The sequence below is a fragment of the Chrysochloris asiatica genome, unplaced genomic scaffold (assembly GCF_000296735.1).
Source record: "Chrysochloris asiatica unplaced genomic scaffold, ChrAsi1.0 scaffold00131, whole genome shotgun sequence".
NCBI classification, from domain to species: Eukaryota; Metazoa; Chordata; class Mammalia; order Afrosoricida; family Chrysochloridae; genus Chrysochloris; species Chrysochloris asiatica.
The window spans coordinates 590,927-609,696 of NW_006408649.1; the positions used below are offsets into that span (position 1 = coordinate 590,927).

Consider the following 18,770-nt stretch of genomic DNA (forward strand, 5'->3'; position numbering starts at 1 on the left):
GCCTCAAGTGTCTATTTTACAATGGTAGGCAAAGGAAACCATGATTCAAAAGACATCCAAGCATGTTAACATTATTCTCCTCTTTTACCCTTTCAAACCATGCTTCAATCCCTGTATGCAGGAGCCCTGTTGTTCCAAGGTTGTGCATACATCATCATTTACTTCTGTCCCACTTAGCCCTTGAGAACCTGACTAACTATTCTTCCATCAGCCTTGTTCTTCCATTCCCCTCCCACTTCTTGTGTATTACCCCACCCACCCACCCAAGCTATCCTGTGTCTTTTCCCTACCCTGTGCTCTAGCTTCCCCTCTCTCCTTCCCCTCCTCTTATCCCATACATCCTGGTGATCAACAAATATAAATATAATTTTTTCCCCTTTTAGTGTGGGTTCTTTTTCTTACTCTTACAATAATGGTTCTTTGCAGTATTTCTCCTTTTGTGACTTACTAATTTCACTCAACATAATGTCCTCAAGATTCATCCATGTTATGTGGTGGCTTGCAGCTTCCTTGTTGTTCTTCAAGGTAGCATAATATTCCATTGTGTGTATGTACCACAGTTTGTTTATCCATTCTTCAATTGATGGGCACTTAGGCTGTCTCCATCTTTTTGCTATTGTAAATAGCGCTGCTAAGAACATTGGTGTGCATATATCTACTCATGTTATGGCTCATATTTCTTGTGGGTAAATGCCAAGTAGAGGAATTGCTGAGTCATTTGTTGTTCTTGTTGTGTGCCGTAGAGTCAATTCCGACTCATAGTGACCCTGTACAGGGTTTCCGAGGCTGTAAATCTTTACGGGAGCAGAAAGCCTCATCTTTTTCCCACGGAACATCTGGTAGTTTCGAACTGCTGACCTTGCGGTTTGTAGCCCGATTCATAACCACGATGCTACCAGAGCTCCTTCTGAAAGTATTTCTATTTCCAACTTTCTGAGGAAGCACCATATTGCTTTCCAGAGTGGTTGAACCATTTTGCAATCCCACTAACAATGTAGGAAGAGTGCCAGTCTCTCCGCATCCATTTATTGTCCTCTACTTTTTTGATCTTTGCTGTTTTTGCTGGTGTGAAATGATATCTCATTGTTATTTTTATTTGTATCTCTCTAATGGCTAGTGATTGTGAACATTTCTTCATGTGTTTGTTGGCTGCCCAGATCTCTTCCTTGGTGAAGTGTCTGTTCATGTCCTGTGCCCATGTTTTAATTGGATTATTTGTCCTTTTCTTGTAGAGGTGTTGTAGTTTCCTATATATTTTAGAAATGAGTCCCTTGTCTGATGTGTCATTGCAAAATATTTTTTCCCATTCTGTGGGTTCCATTTTTACTCTTTTGGTGAAGTCTTTTGATGTACATAAGTTTTTAATTTTTAGTATGTCCCACTCATCTATTTATCTGTATTTGTTTGTGTACTTTTCAAAATGTTTGGTAGTCTGTGTATTCCTTGTATTAGAGCCCTCACATTTGTCCCTATTTTTTTATTGATGACTTTCATAATTTGGGGATACACATTTAGGTCTTTAATCCATGCTGAGTTGGTTTTTATATAGGGTGTGAGGTAAAGGTTTTGTGTCAGTCTTTTGCATATCACTTTCCAGTTCTGCCAGCACCAGCTGTTAAAGAGACTATCTCCTCCCCGTGTAACATACCTAGGCACTTTGTCAAAAATCAGTTGGCTGTATGTGGATTGGTTAATTTCTAGATTCTCAATTCTGTTCCATTGATCAATGTATCTTTCATTGTACCAGTACTAGGCTATTTTGACCCCTGAGCGGTGTAGTAGATTTTTAAATTGGGGAGTAAGAGGCTTCCAACCTTGTTCTTCTTGAGCAGTGCTTTGCTTATCCTGGGTCACCTTCCTTTCCATGTAAGAAAACTGACATTTTTATATTCCTGTACTCATATTACCTTGTAAAGTGGTAGTATGAAATTATTACTTGCATGTATATTCATAACTAAAAACATTTCAGATATTTTGACCCAGTAATTCTTCTCTTAGTAATTTACCCTAAGAAAAAACTTCAAATAATGAAGAGAAAATGTGCATAAAAGCATGTTTATTGTACAGTTTCAATAATAACAAGCAATTAAATCCTTGTGAAATGTTTTTAGCACACAAAAAGAATTAATTAGTTATGTCCATTTAGTAGGCAGGGCAAAACTATGTAAACTATGTTTTAACATTACATATAATGAGAAAAGGTAGAATACTAATTGATTAGTGTTTTGATTGATTTGAAATATATATTTGTGCATGTGGATGATTAATGAAGAAGAAAGAATGGTAATGTATTTTTCTTGTACTAATCAAGTGGGATTTTTTTCTTTATACAAACTTTTCCCACTTCTTTTTCAGAATGAAAAATAAAATAGGTTAGAATGACTAATGGGTGGTACAATAGTACCAGGTTTCTGTGGTAGATAGTAACAGATTTTGAGTGCCTGAAGTTAGAATTTTAGTCAAAAGCAAGAAAAATGAAGATAAGTTGTAGCTTAACAAATTAACCTAGCAACTCAGTGGTGCATTGACAATGCTAAAGGGCCTGAAAATGCTTTGGGACGTCAGATACTCTGTATGCAGAGGAAAAGAGTGTAGACCCTGGTGGTGAGACTCCTTATGGGTGAAGCCCAGAGACAGGAGACACAGTGTGCAGAAAAGAGGTCTTGGCTCTCTTATATTGGACAATTCATTTCTTCTCTGGCCCTTAGGTTCCTTTTCTTTAGCAAGCAATTCTTGGAATAAGTCATTACAAAGTCCATCTCTTTACTTGCTGTATTTTTTCATCCTAAATTCTGTCCAAGTATATTCACAGCGTAATCAACAATGCAGTATTTTCCTAGTAAATGACAGTTGTAAAGTCTTTTGTGGCTGTTCTTTTTTTCTTGCAAAGAACCAGAACCAGTTAGAAAGTCAGAGAAAGAACAGGAAATGAATTCAGCTCTCTTCTATTTTCTCGTACTTGATTACAGAAGAGAAACAAAAATCTCCTTCCCCTTCCTCCCCACCTCCCAAACATTTCCCATGGCCACTTCCCAAGCTCAGCAATCTCTAACTCTACCTATCTTTAGTGAACCTTTGAAAGAGATCCGGGCCAAAGGAGAAACTTTATATTTAGTTTCCATGACTTCAGCCTTAGGCTTTCTCAACCCAGGTAATAAATAGCTTTTGGAGAGTAGTTAGCTTTTGCTGCCCTTGCTGTTACCCCTCTCCCTGCCCATACTGTCATCCTGCCAGAATGCTGAAAATCTGGGCACATTCAGCCAGAGTTGGATTTTGCAGATGCTACTGTACTGGAGAGCGTTGTTGTTATGTGCCGTGGAGTCGGTTCCGACTCATAGCGACCCTGTACAGGGTTTCCGAGGCTGTAAATCTTTACGGGAGCAGAAAGCCTATTCTTTCTCCCGAGGAACAGCTGGTAGTTTCTAACTGCTGACCTTGCCGTTCACAGTCCGATTTGTAACCACTACACTACCAGAGCTTCTTGGTTACGAATTAAGCTGAAAACCTCAGGGTCAGCAGTTCGAAACTACCAGCTGTTCCACAGGCTTTCTGCTCCTGTAAAGATTTACAGCCTCAGAAACCCAGGGTTGCTATGAGTTGGAACCGACTCCACGGCACATAACAACAACAACAACAACTGTACTGGAGAGTGACACAGACCTGAAAGGGGAAAGAGGATATGAGAAGCAGCAGCTTCAGGCGCTAACAGGACCCTTGTCTTGGCTCTCTGAGCTAGACAAATCCTCCTTTCCATTATGAGGAGTCTTTCAGGCTAACCATTAACCACAGGGAGGGTTAGCGAGTAATCAGAATGACGAATAGAGGTATCCTTGCCTTGAAGACTTACTCAGGGCAACAAGAAAAATACTACTCAGCAGTGTTTGGGTTCTCAGCCTTTACCCATATATCTCATCACACATTTGCTTATAACATCCTTACATGCACTCTTTTCCCTCCCAGTGGGTTAAATGGAAGGATTTTTTGTTTTTGTTTTTAAGGATGAACTAAAATAACACACAAAGGAACATCAGTACCTGGTGTGTGTCTGTGGACACAACCTGACTCTGAGTGTGTGTGTTTTTGTGTGTGTAGGCAGTAGGGCACAGTGGAAGAACGGTGGTTTAGGCATGATTCATTCCTTCACATGTTCATATCACAAACCTTGCTGAGCTCGTAACGTGTGGTCAGCACTATGGTGAGCACAGGGAATGCGGAAGTGAACAAGGAAATAAACTCTGGAGGGGAACAAGCAAACAAGTAAATCAGTCAGAAAGGTGTGGGCTCTTTGTCTAGCTCCACCATTTAAGGGCTACATGACATTAGACACGTGACTTTTACCTCACAGATTCTCAGTTTCGTTATCTATAAAATGAGGTTTTAACTGTCTTCCAGGCATGTCTAAGGCTTAGAGACAAAGTGTCTAGTTAGGATCTGGCACCTGGGAGGTGCTCAATAAATGGTAGGTGTGGTTATGGTACGGACAGTGTTTCAAGCTAAGATTCTTGCTAACTTGCTATGGAGTGAAAGAGAAAGGGTGAAGACCAAAAGAACGAAGACATGCAGAACATATAAGCAACACCCCAGCGACAATATTGAAAGTGCTTATGCCCCTTTCAGCACAAAAGCTAGACAGTTGCTTTTACTACTGTTCAGGAGTCCTGGTGTGGTGCTGTGGGTTACTGTGCTGGCCTGCAAAGTTGGTTTGAACCACAAGGTCAGTGGTCCAAGCTCAACGCTATACAGGGTTGTTATGGGTCATAACTGACTTGATGGCACTTAATAACAACAACAATAAGCTTCTAAAAACAATACAAAAACACTAACTTGAATTCAACCTCCGTGTGTTCTTAAATCAGTCAAAGGTGAACTGTGTGTCCAAGTGCTTATGAAATGAGAGGCCACAGAAAAGATGCTGGGATGTGCAAAGATACCAATAGTGGGAAACAGGAGGGGTGACATCTGCATTTGAAATCAGGCCATGTGGCTGAGCAGTTGGAAAATCCAAGTGAAAAAAAAAAGTACTATAGGGATCGAGTCTTGATCATGTACTTGTACAGTTTGCAAAAATGTGATACAATTTCATAATGTAGACTCATTCAACCATTAAACCAGTGGTGATTAAGCTGGATGCTGAAATACAATGATAGTAAAACCTCTGTGCCTTCAGAACCTCCATCCAACAGAGGAAACAGGTAGACAAATTACTGTAACAGAGTATGAAGAAGAATATGGAGGACACGTTTTGGGAATATGGAGGAAGGAGTAATCTGCTTGGTCAGGAAAGATAAAGAAAATGTCACCAAGGAGATGGCATGTGAGCTAATATCGATTCTAGATTTTAAAGGATAAGTTGGTTGTGGGAGAGATGGAAGCTTTCTGATAGTGGGGAGTCACTTTTATTATCATCCCCACTTTGTGGTCGCTCCTAGACACCATCAATCAGCCTCCTCTTTTTCAATAGCTTTTCCACCTTGCACAGCACAGGCAAGAAGAGCCCATTGTGTACAGTTGTTTGTGTAAACACTAGTTAATTGACTTTGAAAAGCTACATGACTTCTGAGGTCCATACAACTAAAATTATTAAAAGTTCACAGTGAAATTAAAAACCTGTCCGAAAACTGTTTTGATGCCCTAATATAAAGGAGAAACTCTGGATTTTGATATATCATCAGCATTAACTTGATTTGCTTATAGGAGTATGCTGTTCTTCAGTGTCATCAAGTGAGTTCCAACTCATGGTGACCCTGTATAGGGTTTCTGAGGAGTGGCTTGTAGGTTTGGACCACTGACCTTGCGGTTAGCAGTCCAGTACCAGCATCCTACAGTACTACACCAAGACCCCTATAAGAATATAGACAATAATAGAAAATGGAAAAACAGAAGTATAAGCTCTTAAATATGGTTTGTTGTTGTAAAATGCCATCAAGTTGGTTCCGACTCATAGGATTTCTGAGGAGCAGCTGGTGGGTGGTTTCAACTGCCAACCATGGAGCTAGTAATCCAGGGATTATTCTACACTAGGACCCCTAAATATGATAGTTGTAGCAATGAATCAAGAACATGGCTTTGTTTTATGTGAAAAAGAAGCAGTGTTTAATCTGAGATGTTCCTGTCTTCTATGGGCTTTTTGAACCAAACACTGTCAAACCCAGGTAAAAGTATTTATGATAATGATGGCAAAAAAGCTATGCATAACAAACCAAAAGTGTAATGACTCTGGTGGTTAGAGGGACTAACGAAAGACCACTCTCATGTTTTGCATGTCTTCTTTCTTGAAGGTGGATGATTCAAATTGTGACCAAGAACTTCTTTCCCTACTCCTGGATGCCAAACTATTGGCGAAGTGCATCTCCACTCCCTTTTACCCCCGTATCATTGACCACCTGTTGGCCAGCCTGCAGGAAGGGCGCTGGGACACGGAGGAGCTGAGCAGACTCTTATGGGAGGCTGGCCATGAAGCTGAAGCGGGGTCGCTCCTACTGGCCATAAGGGGAACTCATCGGGCTTTGAGAACTTTCAGCACAGCCCTCAGCGCAGGACAGCACTGGCTGTGAGTGTGTCTTCCATGGGCCCATGCCACAATCCCCAGTCTTCCTTGGGAAAAGATAAGCCACAGCCAAATGTTCTTCCCAGAAGCAACATGTGTACCAGTTGATTGTTCCAAGTGATTCCAGCAAATTGCAAATAAAGCTGTATATAAATTATTAGCAAGATTCCATTAAAAATGTGTTAATCATTCTTATAGTGGCTGCTTAACATGCTTTCTTAGTAATAGAGAGACTCTCCCCCACCCCTTCTTAACTGCCTTTTATCAGTAGAAGGCAATTAATGAAGTACCTGGAACCCCAGAAAATTTGGGGTGGTAGTATAAATAGGGTTGTGTTAAAAGAGAAAAATGGAGCAGAAATGGCTGGAGTAGCAGTGGAAGATGAGGAGGAAAGATGATCCAAATTATTCCACCTGTCTGAATCTTAGTCAGATAGCTATAAAATGAGGGTCATATTACCTGTCTCACAACTTGTTGATGAGTGTGTGTGTGTGAGGTTGTATGTATGTGAGACTCTGTCAGATACATAATAAGGGGCCAAAAGTAATTGTCCTTCCCGTCATGACCATAGATAGGTGATCAGTACAAACACTTAAGAATTACTTACACTTGAATTTTGTTGTTGTTCAGTTTGACGAGTCAGTTCTGACTCATAGCGACCCTGTACAGGGTTTCTGAGGAGCAGCTGGTGGGTTTGAGCCACAGACCTTGTGGTTCACAGTCCAGTGTTTATCCTACAGCACTGCTCTTCGGAAACCCTATACAGGGTTGCTATGGGTCAGTAACAACAACAACAAAGTGAATTCCAGCTCCCTAGGTATCTGTGAAAGTCTTGGTGTGACGCCATAAGATAAACACTGGACCACCAGGTAGGTTTGAACCACAAGATTGATGGCTGAAACTCACCAGGGTTTTTAGAAACCCTATAAAGAGTTGCTATGAGTTGGAATTGACACGGTGGCACTAATGGCATTTATCTGTAAGACTTTGAACAAGCCATGTAATCTCTCTGAATCTTATTTTTCTTATCCACAGATAGGGCTAACATTGCTTTTCGGGGTATTTTGGCAGTTAACAAATGATGCTTTTGCATCATTGCCAATCAAGGTGTCTGCCCTGGTGGGGTGGGACCCAATCTGCCAAGGGACTCCTCTCTGCTGCTGGCGCAGGGCCTTGTTTCATATGGAGAAATATCCCTGATACAGATATAGCCTAGATTTCAAATACATGAACTCCTTTAATCATTAAGATAACGTCATATGGAAATGGAGGGATAGACAGCTTACAGAATTTGCTCAAGGTTACGAAGTTAATAAAGACTGGAACCATGATGGAAACTCAGGTAGGTTGACTCAGAACCAAGCCCTTTCTGCAGTGCTGTATTAACTGTAGTCACCTCAGCTCTTCTGGATCCCTTGGTTAAGAAGGTCTGATGAATTTCCTAGAAGGCATTTGAATGAAACTGTGCTCTCTTTCCTATCCCTCCCTTCCATTCAGGAACTGACAAAAGGTCAAATGGCCTCTGAATCTTTCCAAAGTCCCAGCTCACAAAGGTGAGGCACGCTTCAACTTTTTTGTTCAAGTGTCGTAGTGCTGAATGAACCATCCAAACTTTGTTCCCCACTTCCCACCAAATAGCTAAGAGTCCTCTTTCTTTTCAAACCTGTCCCAATATCCCAGATTTCCTAGCGGGTGTAAACAGATTTGACCACCCCTTACACTGTTCTTAGACAATTATTACTAGCCCATCACTTAAGATTACTAAAACAAGACTCTATCAATGGCTTCTAAAGTGTTATCCATCTGGACCAATAGCTATCATTCATGGCTACCTATTAGAATTACCTGAGGATAATTTTAAACATTCTGATGATGGAGACCCCTAAACCAAAACAAAATCCCACTGCCATTGAGTTGATTCTGCTTAAGTGACCCTGCATAGGACAGACTAGAATGACTCCTTAGGTTTTTTGAGACTATACAACTTTATTTTTGCTGTTGTTAGGTGCTATCGAGTTGGTACCAACTTATAGCGACCCTGTGCACAACAGAATGAAACACTGCCTGATCCTGAGCCAATTGTTGCCACACTTGAGCCCATTGATGCTACCATATTGCCAATCTGTCTCTCTGGGGGTCTTCCTCTTTTTCTCTGACCCTCCACCTTACCAAACAATGTCCTTCTCCAGCAACTGGTCCCTCCTGACAATATGTCTGAAGGATGAGAGACAAAGTTTGGCTATCCTTGCCTTCAAGGAGCACTCTGGCTGCACTTCTTCCAACACAGATCTGTTTGTTCTTTTGGCAGCCCATACATGGTACTTTCAATATGTTCTGTTTGAACAATTGCCTCTTGGTCTATGTACAGGTTCCTCATAAGCACAATTAAGTGTTCAGGAATACTCATACTTCGCAATGTTGTCCATAGCTTGTCATAATCCACACAATTGAAAGTCTTTGCATAGTCAATAAAGTACAGGTAAACATCTTTCTGGTATTCTCTGCTTTCAGCCAAGATCCATCAGACATCAGTTGTGGAACAAGGAATATCATTGTTCATTTCAAACTCCTTCTTTAGACAGCATAAGAGATGGTTATTCACATGGACCTTACCAGATGGAATACACAGAAATCAAATTGACTACATCTGTGGAAAGAGACAATGGAAAAGCTCGATAGCATCAGCCAAAACAAGGCCAGGGGCAGACTGTGGAACAGACCATCAATTGCTCATATGCAAACTAAAACTGAAGTTGAAGAAAATGAAAAAAAAAAATTCCACGAGAGCCAAAATATGACCTTGAATATATCCCACCTGAATTTAGAGATCATCTGAAGAACAAATAGATTTGATACATTAAACACTAAAGACTGAAGACCAGAAGACTTATGGGATGACATCAAGAATATCATCAGGAAGAAAGCAAAAAGTCACTAAGAAAAGAAAGAAGGAAAAGGTCAAAATGGATGTCATAAGAGACACTGAAACTTGCTCTCCAGCACAGAGATGCTAAAGCAAATGGAAGAAATGAGATACAAGAGCTGAACAGAAAATTTCAAAGGTCAGCTTGAGAAGATAAAGTCAAATAGTACAAGGAAATGTGCAAAGATCTGGAGTCACAAAAGTAAAAAGGAAGAACACGTTCAGCATTTCTCAAGCTTGGGGAGCTGAAAAAAATTCAAGCCTCGACTTTCGTTATTGAAGGATTCTCTGGACAAATTATTGAATGATGCAGAAAGCATCAAAAGAAGATGGAAGGAATACACAGAGTCACTGTAACAAAAGGAAATGGTTGATGTTCTGCTGTTTCAAGAGGTAGTATATGATCAAGAGCCAATGATACTGAAGGAAGAAGTCCAAGGTGCATTGAAGGAATTGGCAAAGAACAAGGCACCAGGAATTGATGGTGTCATTCTACTCTGAAATATGTGGGTTTGGCCTAAATTGGGATAGCGTCAACAGCAACAAATAGAGCAGGTAATCCACAGTCTATTGGATAAAGTAGAAAAATCTCTAAATGTATTAAAGTGGGACATTTATCATTCTGATCTAGAAAAGGGATAAATCAGTTTAGGTAAAAAAACAAACAAAAGACACCGAATCCTTGGGGATATCACACAGTCAGTAATTCCAATGCTCTCCATCCTTGCAAACTTCTTTCAGAGCTCAGTCTTTCCAAACTTACTCTGGATAGTAAATTTAAAATATTAGGCCTGGGAGTAAATTTGCAGATTGGGGTTTCCCTTTTGTCAGGGTGTTTGTAGATTGGAGGGAAACTTTGAGGTCACCTAGGCCAGCCTTCCAGCTGGTCCCCTCTTCAGTTGCTCTGGCTGGTGTCTCACAAAGCAGCCTGTTCTCAGAAACTAGTTTTCTTTGTTTACATGTTTCTTTTATTTATTTAATGAGCTGCAAAGTTTTCCATTCCGGCTATTGGGTCCTCCCTAGGCCTACCAGCATTCATTGCTGGTTTCCAAGGGATCTTGTCCTCAGCTGCTATTAATATCATTGAGTCCTACTGTTCTCTCATTGCCTTCTGCTCACAAATTTGGATACCAAATCCTTCCTCCCCTGACCGCTTCTTGAAATTTCTTTCTGTATCACTGTGGCAATTGAAATCCCCATTCCTCATGTTACCTGGATTCTGTTCTCTCTGGTCTCCTTACCACCAGTCTACAGTAACCATTCTCTTAACCGCCACAGACATCTTTCAAAAACCATCTACAAAATAGCCCTTAAAGGAAGGGCTCATTGGTCTGAAGTGTGATGAGACCTGGGGGTTCCTGACCCCATAAACAAGGAGATAACCATGGAGGGCTAGAGCTAAGAGTGAAGTATCCAGCTGATATGAAGTGAGGGGAGATGCATAAGAATGCCCAAACTTGCAGATAGTACTCATTTGACCTAGCCTTGATGACTTAATAATCAGAATTTGACTAGAGGAAAATGTAAAAAAAAAAAAAATTTATAAAGGGAACAAGGGTAAATTGCTACAGTTTGATGAACTTGACCTATACTCATGGATATAGTAGCTCAAAATACCAACTGAGAAGGAAGGAGTCTTCACATCAAGTATCAATCCTATCTCCTCTATATACAGGGTAGATAGGGACAGGCAACTTAGACAATGGCCATCTAAAATGATGGAGCGATAAAGGCACGAAGTGACTGGCTAACAAGTTTTTAACAGGGAGTTTAGTTTAAGAGTGTGTGGGGGAAGATAGAGTCCCCACTAAATAGTTTTCATCTTGTCTAGATGGGTCTGATGAAAAAAGATGGGGATAAGATTCATCTGAGTAATTGTTATCACGACTAATTGCCATTGTCACAACTCTATAGGTAGAAGTTTTGTAACAAAAATGGGGGAGTAGTTAATCTTACAGTCCAGAAACCGAGGACCGTAGGACCATCAAGGGAAAAGAGCACAAGCAGAATGCGGAACCCTATCCAGAGAAGCAGCAACACCAGAGATGGAAGCAGAGATGAGGACGTGGAGAGAGGGAGCAGCTGAGGACTCTAGACTCCTGAAAAGAGAAAGACTGAGTGCTGGTGGCCAGGAGGCAGGTTTGCAGAATGTGCCCTTTAGTTGTTTAAGTTATTATATATTCCTCTACATCCCATCCACACTCCTCCCCCAAAAAAGAAAAACAGAGGGACTGGAAGCAAATACTGTTAAATGATGATGCACAGAGGAGATTGTAATCATTGCAATGAAATAATGGTGTAAAGCCGATGTTTTCCTATGTAAACTATCACTCAATTCACAATGATAATAATAATAAAAAAAGATAGCTCCTTAAGCATGATCATCAAAACCTCTTACATCATGTTTGAGACTGTACTCTTTTTTTATGTACCAGGGTCACATTGGGTAGGACACTACCTAACGGCACTTAACAACAACAAAATATCCTTTGGAGTCCTGGTGTGCTGTGGGTTAATGTGCTGGACTACAAAGTCAGTTTGAACCACAAGGTCGGCATTTCAAGCTCACCAGCTGCTCCTCACAAACCCTATGCTATGGTTCACTATGGGTCTGATCTGATTCTACAGCACTTAACAGCAATAACAAATATAATTTAGGAGTCCTGGTGTGGTGCTGTAGTATAAGCAATGAACTGTGAACCACAAGACCTGTGGTTGAAACCCACCAGCTGCTTCTCAGAAAACCTAAAAAGTGTCGCTATGAATGGGAACTAACTTGACTGCACTTAACAACAACAATAAACATCGTTTATATCCAACTCTACTACACTTAACAACAACAACAATTAACATCCTTTATATCCAACTCTGGAGTCCTGGTGTGGCACTTGGGTTAATGTGCCAGACTGCAATGTCGTTTGAATTGCAAGGTTGGCTGTTGAAGCTCACCAGTTGCTCCTAGGAAACCCTATACAGGGTCGCTATGAATCGGAACCGACTGGGACGGCACTTAACAACAACAACAATATCCAACTCTACTACACTTAATAGCAATAAACATCTATTATATATAATCCTTCACAATAACTTCATTCCACTACCATCAAATTGATTCCCACTCATATTTATTTAAATACCCACTGCCTACAGAGCAGTAGGTGGTAGAGTTGAGATTTGGACCTTGTGGTTTCTCAGGTGCAAACTCATACTCCATTTCATGCCGGAAGCAGGACATGTATTTTTGGAGCAGTAGTCAGGATACTAACATCCTGTTTAAAATGTTCATCTGTAACAAATGTAGGATTGCTCTATGTTCAGCTCTAAAAGAGAAAAGACTCTGGGCTCTGGATGGCTTGTGCCTTGAGCCTTTTGGTGAAGCCACGATTAAGCCCAAGAAAGAGCTGAGACCATCGCCTTGCAGAGCGTTAACCACAAACAGAAAACCTGGGAGAACAAATGTCAGTGCATCCTGGGAAGATCCTTCAGGGCTGCTGTTGCCGCCTTTGCAGACACAGATCTTCAGTGCAGTCGGGAAGATTCCCTTGACTCTGGCCCTGTGGACCAAGTTTGCTGGATTCCAAATGAATTCCAACTCCTATAAGGTTTCCTAGGCTGTTACCTTACCAGAGCAGAGTGCCACATCTTTTCCCAGGTGAAGCCACTGGTGTATTCAAAACTGTGACCACTGGGTTAGTAGCTGAACACTTAACCATTGCATCAGCAGGGCTTCTGCTTGTTGCTAAGTGCTCTTGAGTTGATTTGACTCATATCCTGTATAAGATTTCTGAGAAGCAGCTGATGGTTTGAAACACTGATTTTGTGGTTAGCAGTCAAACGCTTATCTTACAGTTGCACACCAGGATTCATTAAGAAGAAAGGTTTCAAGCTAGGGGGCTCAAAAGGAGGAGTGGGGTTTGTGACTGGACTAGGCTTTCTGGAAGAGTAGGGGAAACAGACCAAGGGTTCGGATCTATATGAATCTGTGCTCAGGGTGCAAATTAAGGGCTCCTTCACATACTCTTGTGATCCCAGTGAACATACCTTTAGTTTGGAAAAGAGTTTGTTTTATCCTACATCATGTATAGGAGCTACTCTTTCTTGGTACTCTTCTATCCTAAAAGAGTACTTAAATACCTATAAGAGGCAGGTGATTTTTTTAAAAATCAGAAATAATTGGATGTAGAATTTTATCCACTGTACTTTCAATATTGGAATAATCATATTAATATTCTCTTCTGACCAATTGAGGAAATTAATTATATTAATAATTCTTAATATTAAACCATTCTTATATTTCTTGAATAAGATCTAGGAATTTATAGGCTGAATCATTCATTTAATACACCACTAGTTATGGTGTGGCACCGTAGGATAAGCACTGAATTGCAAGGTTAATTTTATCCACAAGGTTGACAGTTCAAACTCACCAGCTACTCCTCGGAAACCCTATTCAGGATCGCTATGAGTTGGACCCTACTCGATGGCAGTTAACAACAAGATACAATTAGTATTTTATGTCAAAAATTTTTTATTATAGTTGAGATTGACTTGTAGTGTTTGTGTACATATGCGTTATCAAGTTTTGAGATTTCACATATTAACTTTATAAAATGAAAAGCATTTTTCAATGCTTTCGAAGATATGATACAGTATGAGCATTATCTGTATTTCAAAAGTTTAAAATTAAGAACTCATTTAAAACCATTTGAACTCGGTATCTTTTATGAAGTTAATTCTTTGTTAACTTTTTCATTTTGTGCATGGTGATTGGTCTCCAGATATTATTATTCTTTACTCAGTTGATATAATCAATAATTTTTCTAAAACAATCCTTCATTTCTTGTGATTTATTAAAAAATTGGCATAGAGGTTTAGTAAAAGTGCCCTTCTTAATGTTTTAATCTGTGTTATCTTTGGTTATATACAACTGATCATTCTAATTCTGTGCATTTTAATTTTCTTTATGATGAGGCAAACTAAGATTTAAAAATTTTGGTTTATTTCCATTGAAAAGGTCAGTTATGGATTGGATTGTGTCTGTCCTTCCCCTCCCCCCTTCCCCCTAATTTATGTTGAAGTTCTAACTTCAGGTACCTGTGAATGGTGTTTTGTTTGAAAATAGGGACTTTGAGGGTATTATCAGTTAAGTTAACATGAAATCAAACCCAAGTAGTATAGGTTATAATCCAATATGGCCGGCATACTTTTAAAAAGAGAAGAAACACAGAGAGATAAAAAGAGGAAAGAGGACAATGTGAAGACAGAGTTATACTGCACCTGCAAGCTAAAGAATGCCAAGAAAACCCAAAAAAGGAATGTCCCCAAGAGCCTCTGAAGAGAACATGGTCCCATTGTGTTTGAACTCCCAGCCTCCAGAACTCTGAGGTAATAAATTCTGTCCTTATAAGCCACTCAGTTTATGGTACTTTGTACAGAAATCTCACTTTTGGTCCTATCTTCTAAGTTTTAAATGCTAATGTTCTTGTTATCTTCATTTCTAATTGCTGGGTTTTGTGTGTTATTTAGATGTTTTAGTTCCTTATTTAAACTTCTGTGTTAGCTTCTGTTTTCTGGTGTTTTCTCCTTCACTGTGCCTGGAAGAGCCACTTCACACAGCTGATTCTAAGTAGCTGATGTGGGGCTCTGACCCTTTAGAACTCAGTCTTCCACAGTGCAGGGGTTTGTGAGGCTCTGCAGGATTTCCTTCACCCACAGCCTAGGACACTGCACTGCTTCCTCCAGAAGAAGACTTGTGGGTCTGCCTGTAATAAATTCCTTCAATCTGCTCCCACCTGCTCTACAACTGGCTGCTCATTCATTAAAGTTGGTGGCATGTATCCTTGGTCTGAGTACTGAAAGAAGGAGAGTAAATTCCAGGAGGGCCAGGAGCCAAATATTTATATTGTACAAATTACCATCTTTCCTGGAAATCTAGTCTTTATCTTATTTAATTCTTACAACAACTCTATGACCCTAGGTATTATCAGTCCCCAAGTTACAGATGGAGTCCTGGTGTGGTGCTGTAGGATACGCTCTCGGCAGCTGCAAAATCAGTTTGAATTGCAAGGTCATGGTTCAAACTCACCAGCTGCTCCTTGTAAATCCTATACAGGGTCACTATGAGTCAGAAACAACTTGACAGCACTTAACAACAACAACAAACAACAATTTACAGATGAGGAAACTGTAGTCAGTGTGTAAGTAGCAGAGCTCAGTCCCCGACACTACCTCTCCCAGAGGTTCTGTCTCTGGTGTTCCAAGTTGGTGAATAGTGTGTTTCAGGAATGTGGAAAGATACCCCATCCTACACGTCTGCATGTAAGTTCATCCTTACTTGTTTCTGATGTTTCCTCTCAGGAATCTCTTCTCAATGGTGGAGATGTTCAGGCCCCAAGAGTACTGAGGTAGAAGATCTCTGTCTTAGTCTAGGCTCACTGTTGTTAGGTGCCATCAAGTCAGTTCTGGCCCATAGCAACCCTGTATAGGGTTTCCAAGGAGTGGCTGGTGAGCTTGAACTGCTGACCTTGTGGTTCAAACCAACTTTGCAGTCCAGTGCATTAACCCACAGTGCCATACCAGGACTCCATAGTCTAGGCACACTAGAGGAGTAAAACTACCAAGATGTATAGATAAATAGAGAGATTTACATCTGGGAAATGGCCCACACTATTGTGGGAACTGGCAAATCCAAAAGCGGCAGGCGGCAGGCTAGGAATCTCTCTGTTTATGTTCCAGGAATATAGGTCAGGTGATTAGGTGAGTGCTGGGTTGAAAGAAAAAGTGAGCTTTGCCAGAATACCCATTTATATTAGGAAAGTAGGCCACATCACCAAGGGGACTCCCCTGTGAACTGATTGACCGATCACATCAAATCACATAATGGAAAGTGACTACATTATATTATTCAGGAAGAGCTGCCAATCCAGTATCTGCCAAACCACTGAAAGTCATAGCCAGCCAAGTAGACACATCATTAAGCATCACAAGCCTCCAGAGGTTACAGTGACAATGTCCGTGGTATTGAAAGTGGGTAAGGCCTGGAGAATTGTGGATGTAGTTGACATAGAACAACTCAGAAGTATGGCAGAGGAATGATTTCTACAAATTGACGACTTCAGAAAGGGTAGGGATGCAGATGACCTCTGGCAACAAAGGGTCAAGGGAGTCACACAACACAGGTCCCCCTTTTAGTCTTCACCAGCATCCCTGCATTTCTTTGCCTGATGGTTTCACTTTCTGTGTCTTCTCCATCTGGGCCCCTGGTAGTTCTCAGGTCATACCATAATGACTGACCACCAAAGAGGGAAGAGATCCTTCCCTCACAATTCCCACAGCTAAATCCCATGACAGACTATAATTGATGCAACTTGGCTCATGAGCTGCCATGAGGCAAGCTCTTGTTACTTGAAGAAGTAGAGAAAAGTTAGGTACCTGGGTACCTGGGAATTCCCTAATTTAGATCTCTTTTAGATAGTGAGGAACTTTTCATTGTTATTAAATGCCATCGAGTCAGTTCTGATTCATAGAGACCCCAAATATGGTGTCTAAGGCTTTAGTGATCTTTGTAGGAGCAAAAAGCCTCAACTTTCTCCCACAGAGTGGCTGGTGGGCTTGGACCACAGAACTGTGGTTCAGTTCATTTCTTATTGTATGGAGCCACCGTGCTCCTAAGTGAGAATGCCCTGGGTTGTGTAAATGGTTAATGCTGTTGGCTAGTAATCTCAAGGTTGGAGGTTCTAGTCCAACCAGAGGCACCTCAGAAGAAAGTCCTGGTAATTGACTTCCAAACATAAGCCATTGAAAACTCTACGTAGCATAGTCTACTCTTACACATATGGGTCTCTATGAGTCAGAGTTGCCTAGATAGCCATTGACTGGCTTTTGGTTAGCAAGGGGTAGAAAGCTCCAAGGAGTGAGGAAGCATCTGAAAGTCTAAGAAGTGGGAATTGGAGGCTTGTGCAGTAAAGACAATTTCCTCAAGTTCTGCTGTTTCCTGAGTGGCAGCCTGGTCTAGTAAGAAGAGCAGACTGGAACAGCTCTGCAATTTACTAGCTGTATAACCCCAGACAAGGGCCTTTGTGTCTGCTGGCATTAGGAGGCGTCTCTCACCCTATGACCTTTCTCACTTTTAGACTTGCTGAAAGAGTGAAAAGTAAACCCAAACCTTTGGCCTTGTCATTCCTTTCAGGAATACCTGCAGGAGTTGCTATGGCAACGAGATCTTGAAACCTTGCTCCTCTCTGCTCCAGGCTTATTAGCTTCTTGCTGGCTGTTAACCACAGTGCTGTGAGCTGTGTGGGCCAGAGAGTTTACAGAAAAGGGTAATGGCTGTATCAGTTCAGGACTCCTCAGTCCAGGAGGAGAACTTGATCTGGTATATCCCAAGGAATCCAGGTCACTGGAATCAGCAAGTTTGCTCAGGCTCTTGTAGGCACTGTTCCCACACTCCCTGGGTTTGCAAATGATGGTCAGAGTCTGGGACCAGAAGCCAGATTACTCATTACTATCTTCCCTTGCAATGTACTTTACAATTTGTAAGGAACTTTCTCAGCCATAATCTCATTTGGTTCTCCAAATGACAATGTGAACTAAAATACTATTATCCTCATTTTACAGATGAGGAAGCAGAGGTTACGAGAAGTGTCAAGCTCACTGTTATCAAACACACAACTGGCAATGTAGGGAATGGGAACTGGATTTTCATTCCTTTTTCTATTCTCTTCTCCTCTGGCTCCTCCTCTCCCCCGTTCTCATGAGAGCGCTTTGGCTTTTCTAAGTGACACTTGAAGGTAACTCTTATCTCTAGCTATGGTCAAAGGAAATAGGCTTAATGCAGCTTTCTATGAAATATTTAAATATTTTGCTTTGGATGGAAAATAAAATAAAAACCATACCCTACTGCAGTCAAGTTGATTCTAACTCAGCGACTGCAGTCCTGTAAGACAGATTAGAACCTCCCTATAGGGTTTCCAAGGCTGTAAATCTTTACAGAAGTGGACTGTCTCATCTTTCTCCTTGAAGAGCAACTGATGGGTTCAAACCACTGACCTTATGGTTAACAGCTGCTTAAACTCTATTCTACCAGGGATAGAAAAGGCATCTATTTTCAAGGTCAAATTATCTTAGCACCTGGTAGTATCTTAAGATCTCTTGGAGGGTGCTCTGGGTGGTGAGGAAGTTCTGATCAGCAGAAGTCAGGTGAGGGGCCTGTGAATATGGTACTTTGAAGATGGCTCTGAACAAGCTCTACAAACTACAGAGGGCTATAAGGCAGAGAGGGATATGGCTGGATCAGTGTTT

General features: G+C 41.0%; 1 protein-coding gene across 1 annotated transcript in view; it reads left to right on the top strand.

The window, feature by feature from the left end:
- NBAS (neuroblastoma amplified sequence) overlaps nt 1-6,554 on the top strand; it is a gene marked incomplete at its 5' end in the record, with an annotated part of 556,069 nt that extends 549,515 nt beyond the window's left edge. Inside the window, one exon of the mRNA XM_006869470.1 lies at nt 6,279-6,554. Coding sequence (XP_006869532.1) covers nt 6,279-6,554 — 276 coding nt within the window. The remainder of the gene's footprint in view (nt 1-6,278) is intronic.
- Nucleotides 6,555-18,770: the final 12,216 nt, after the last annotated feature.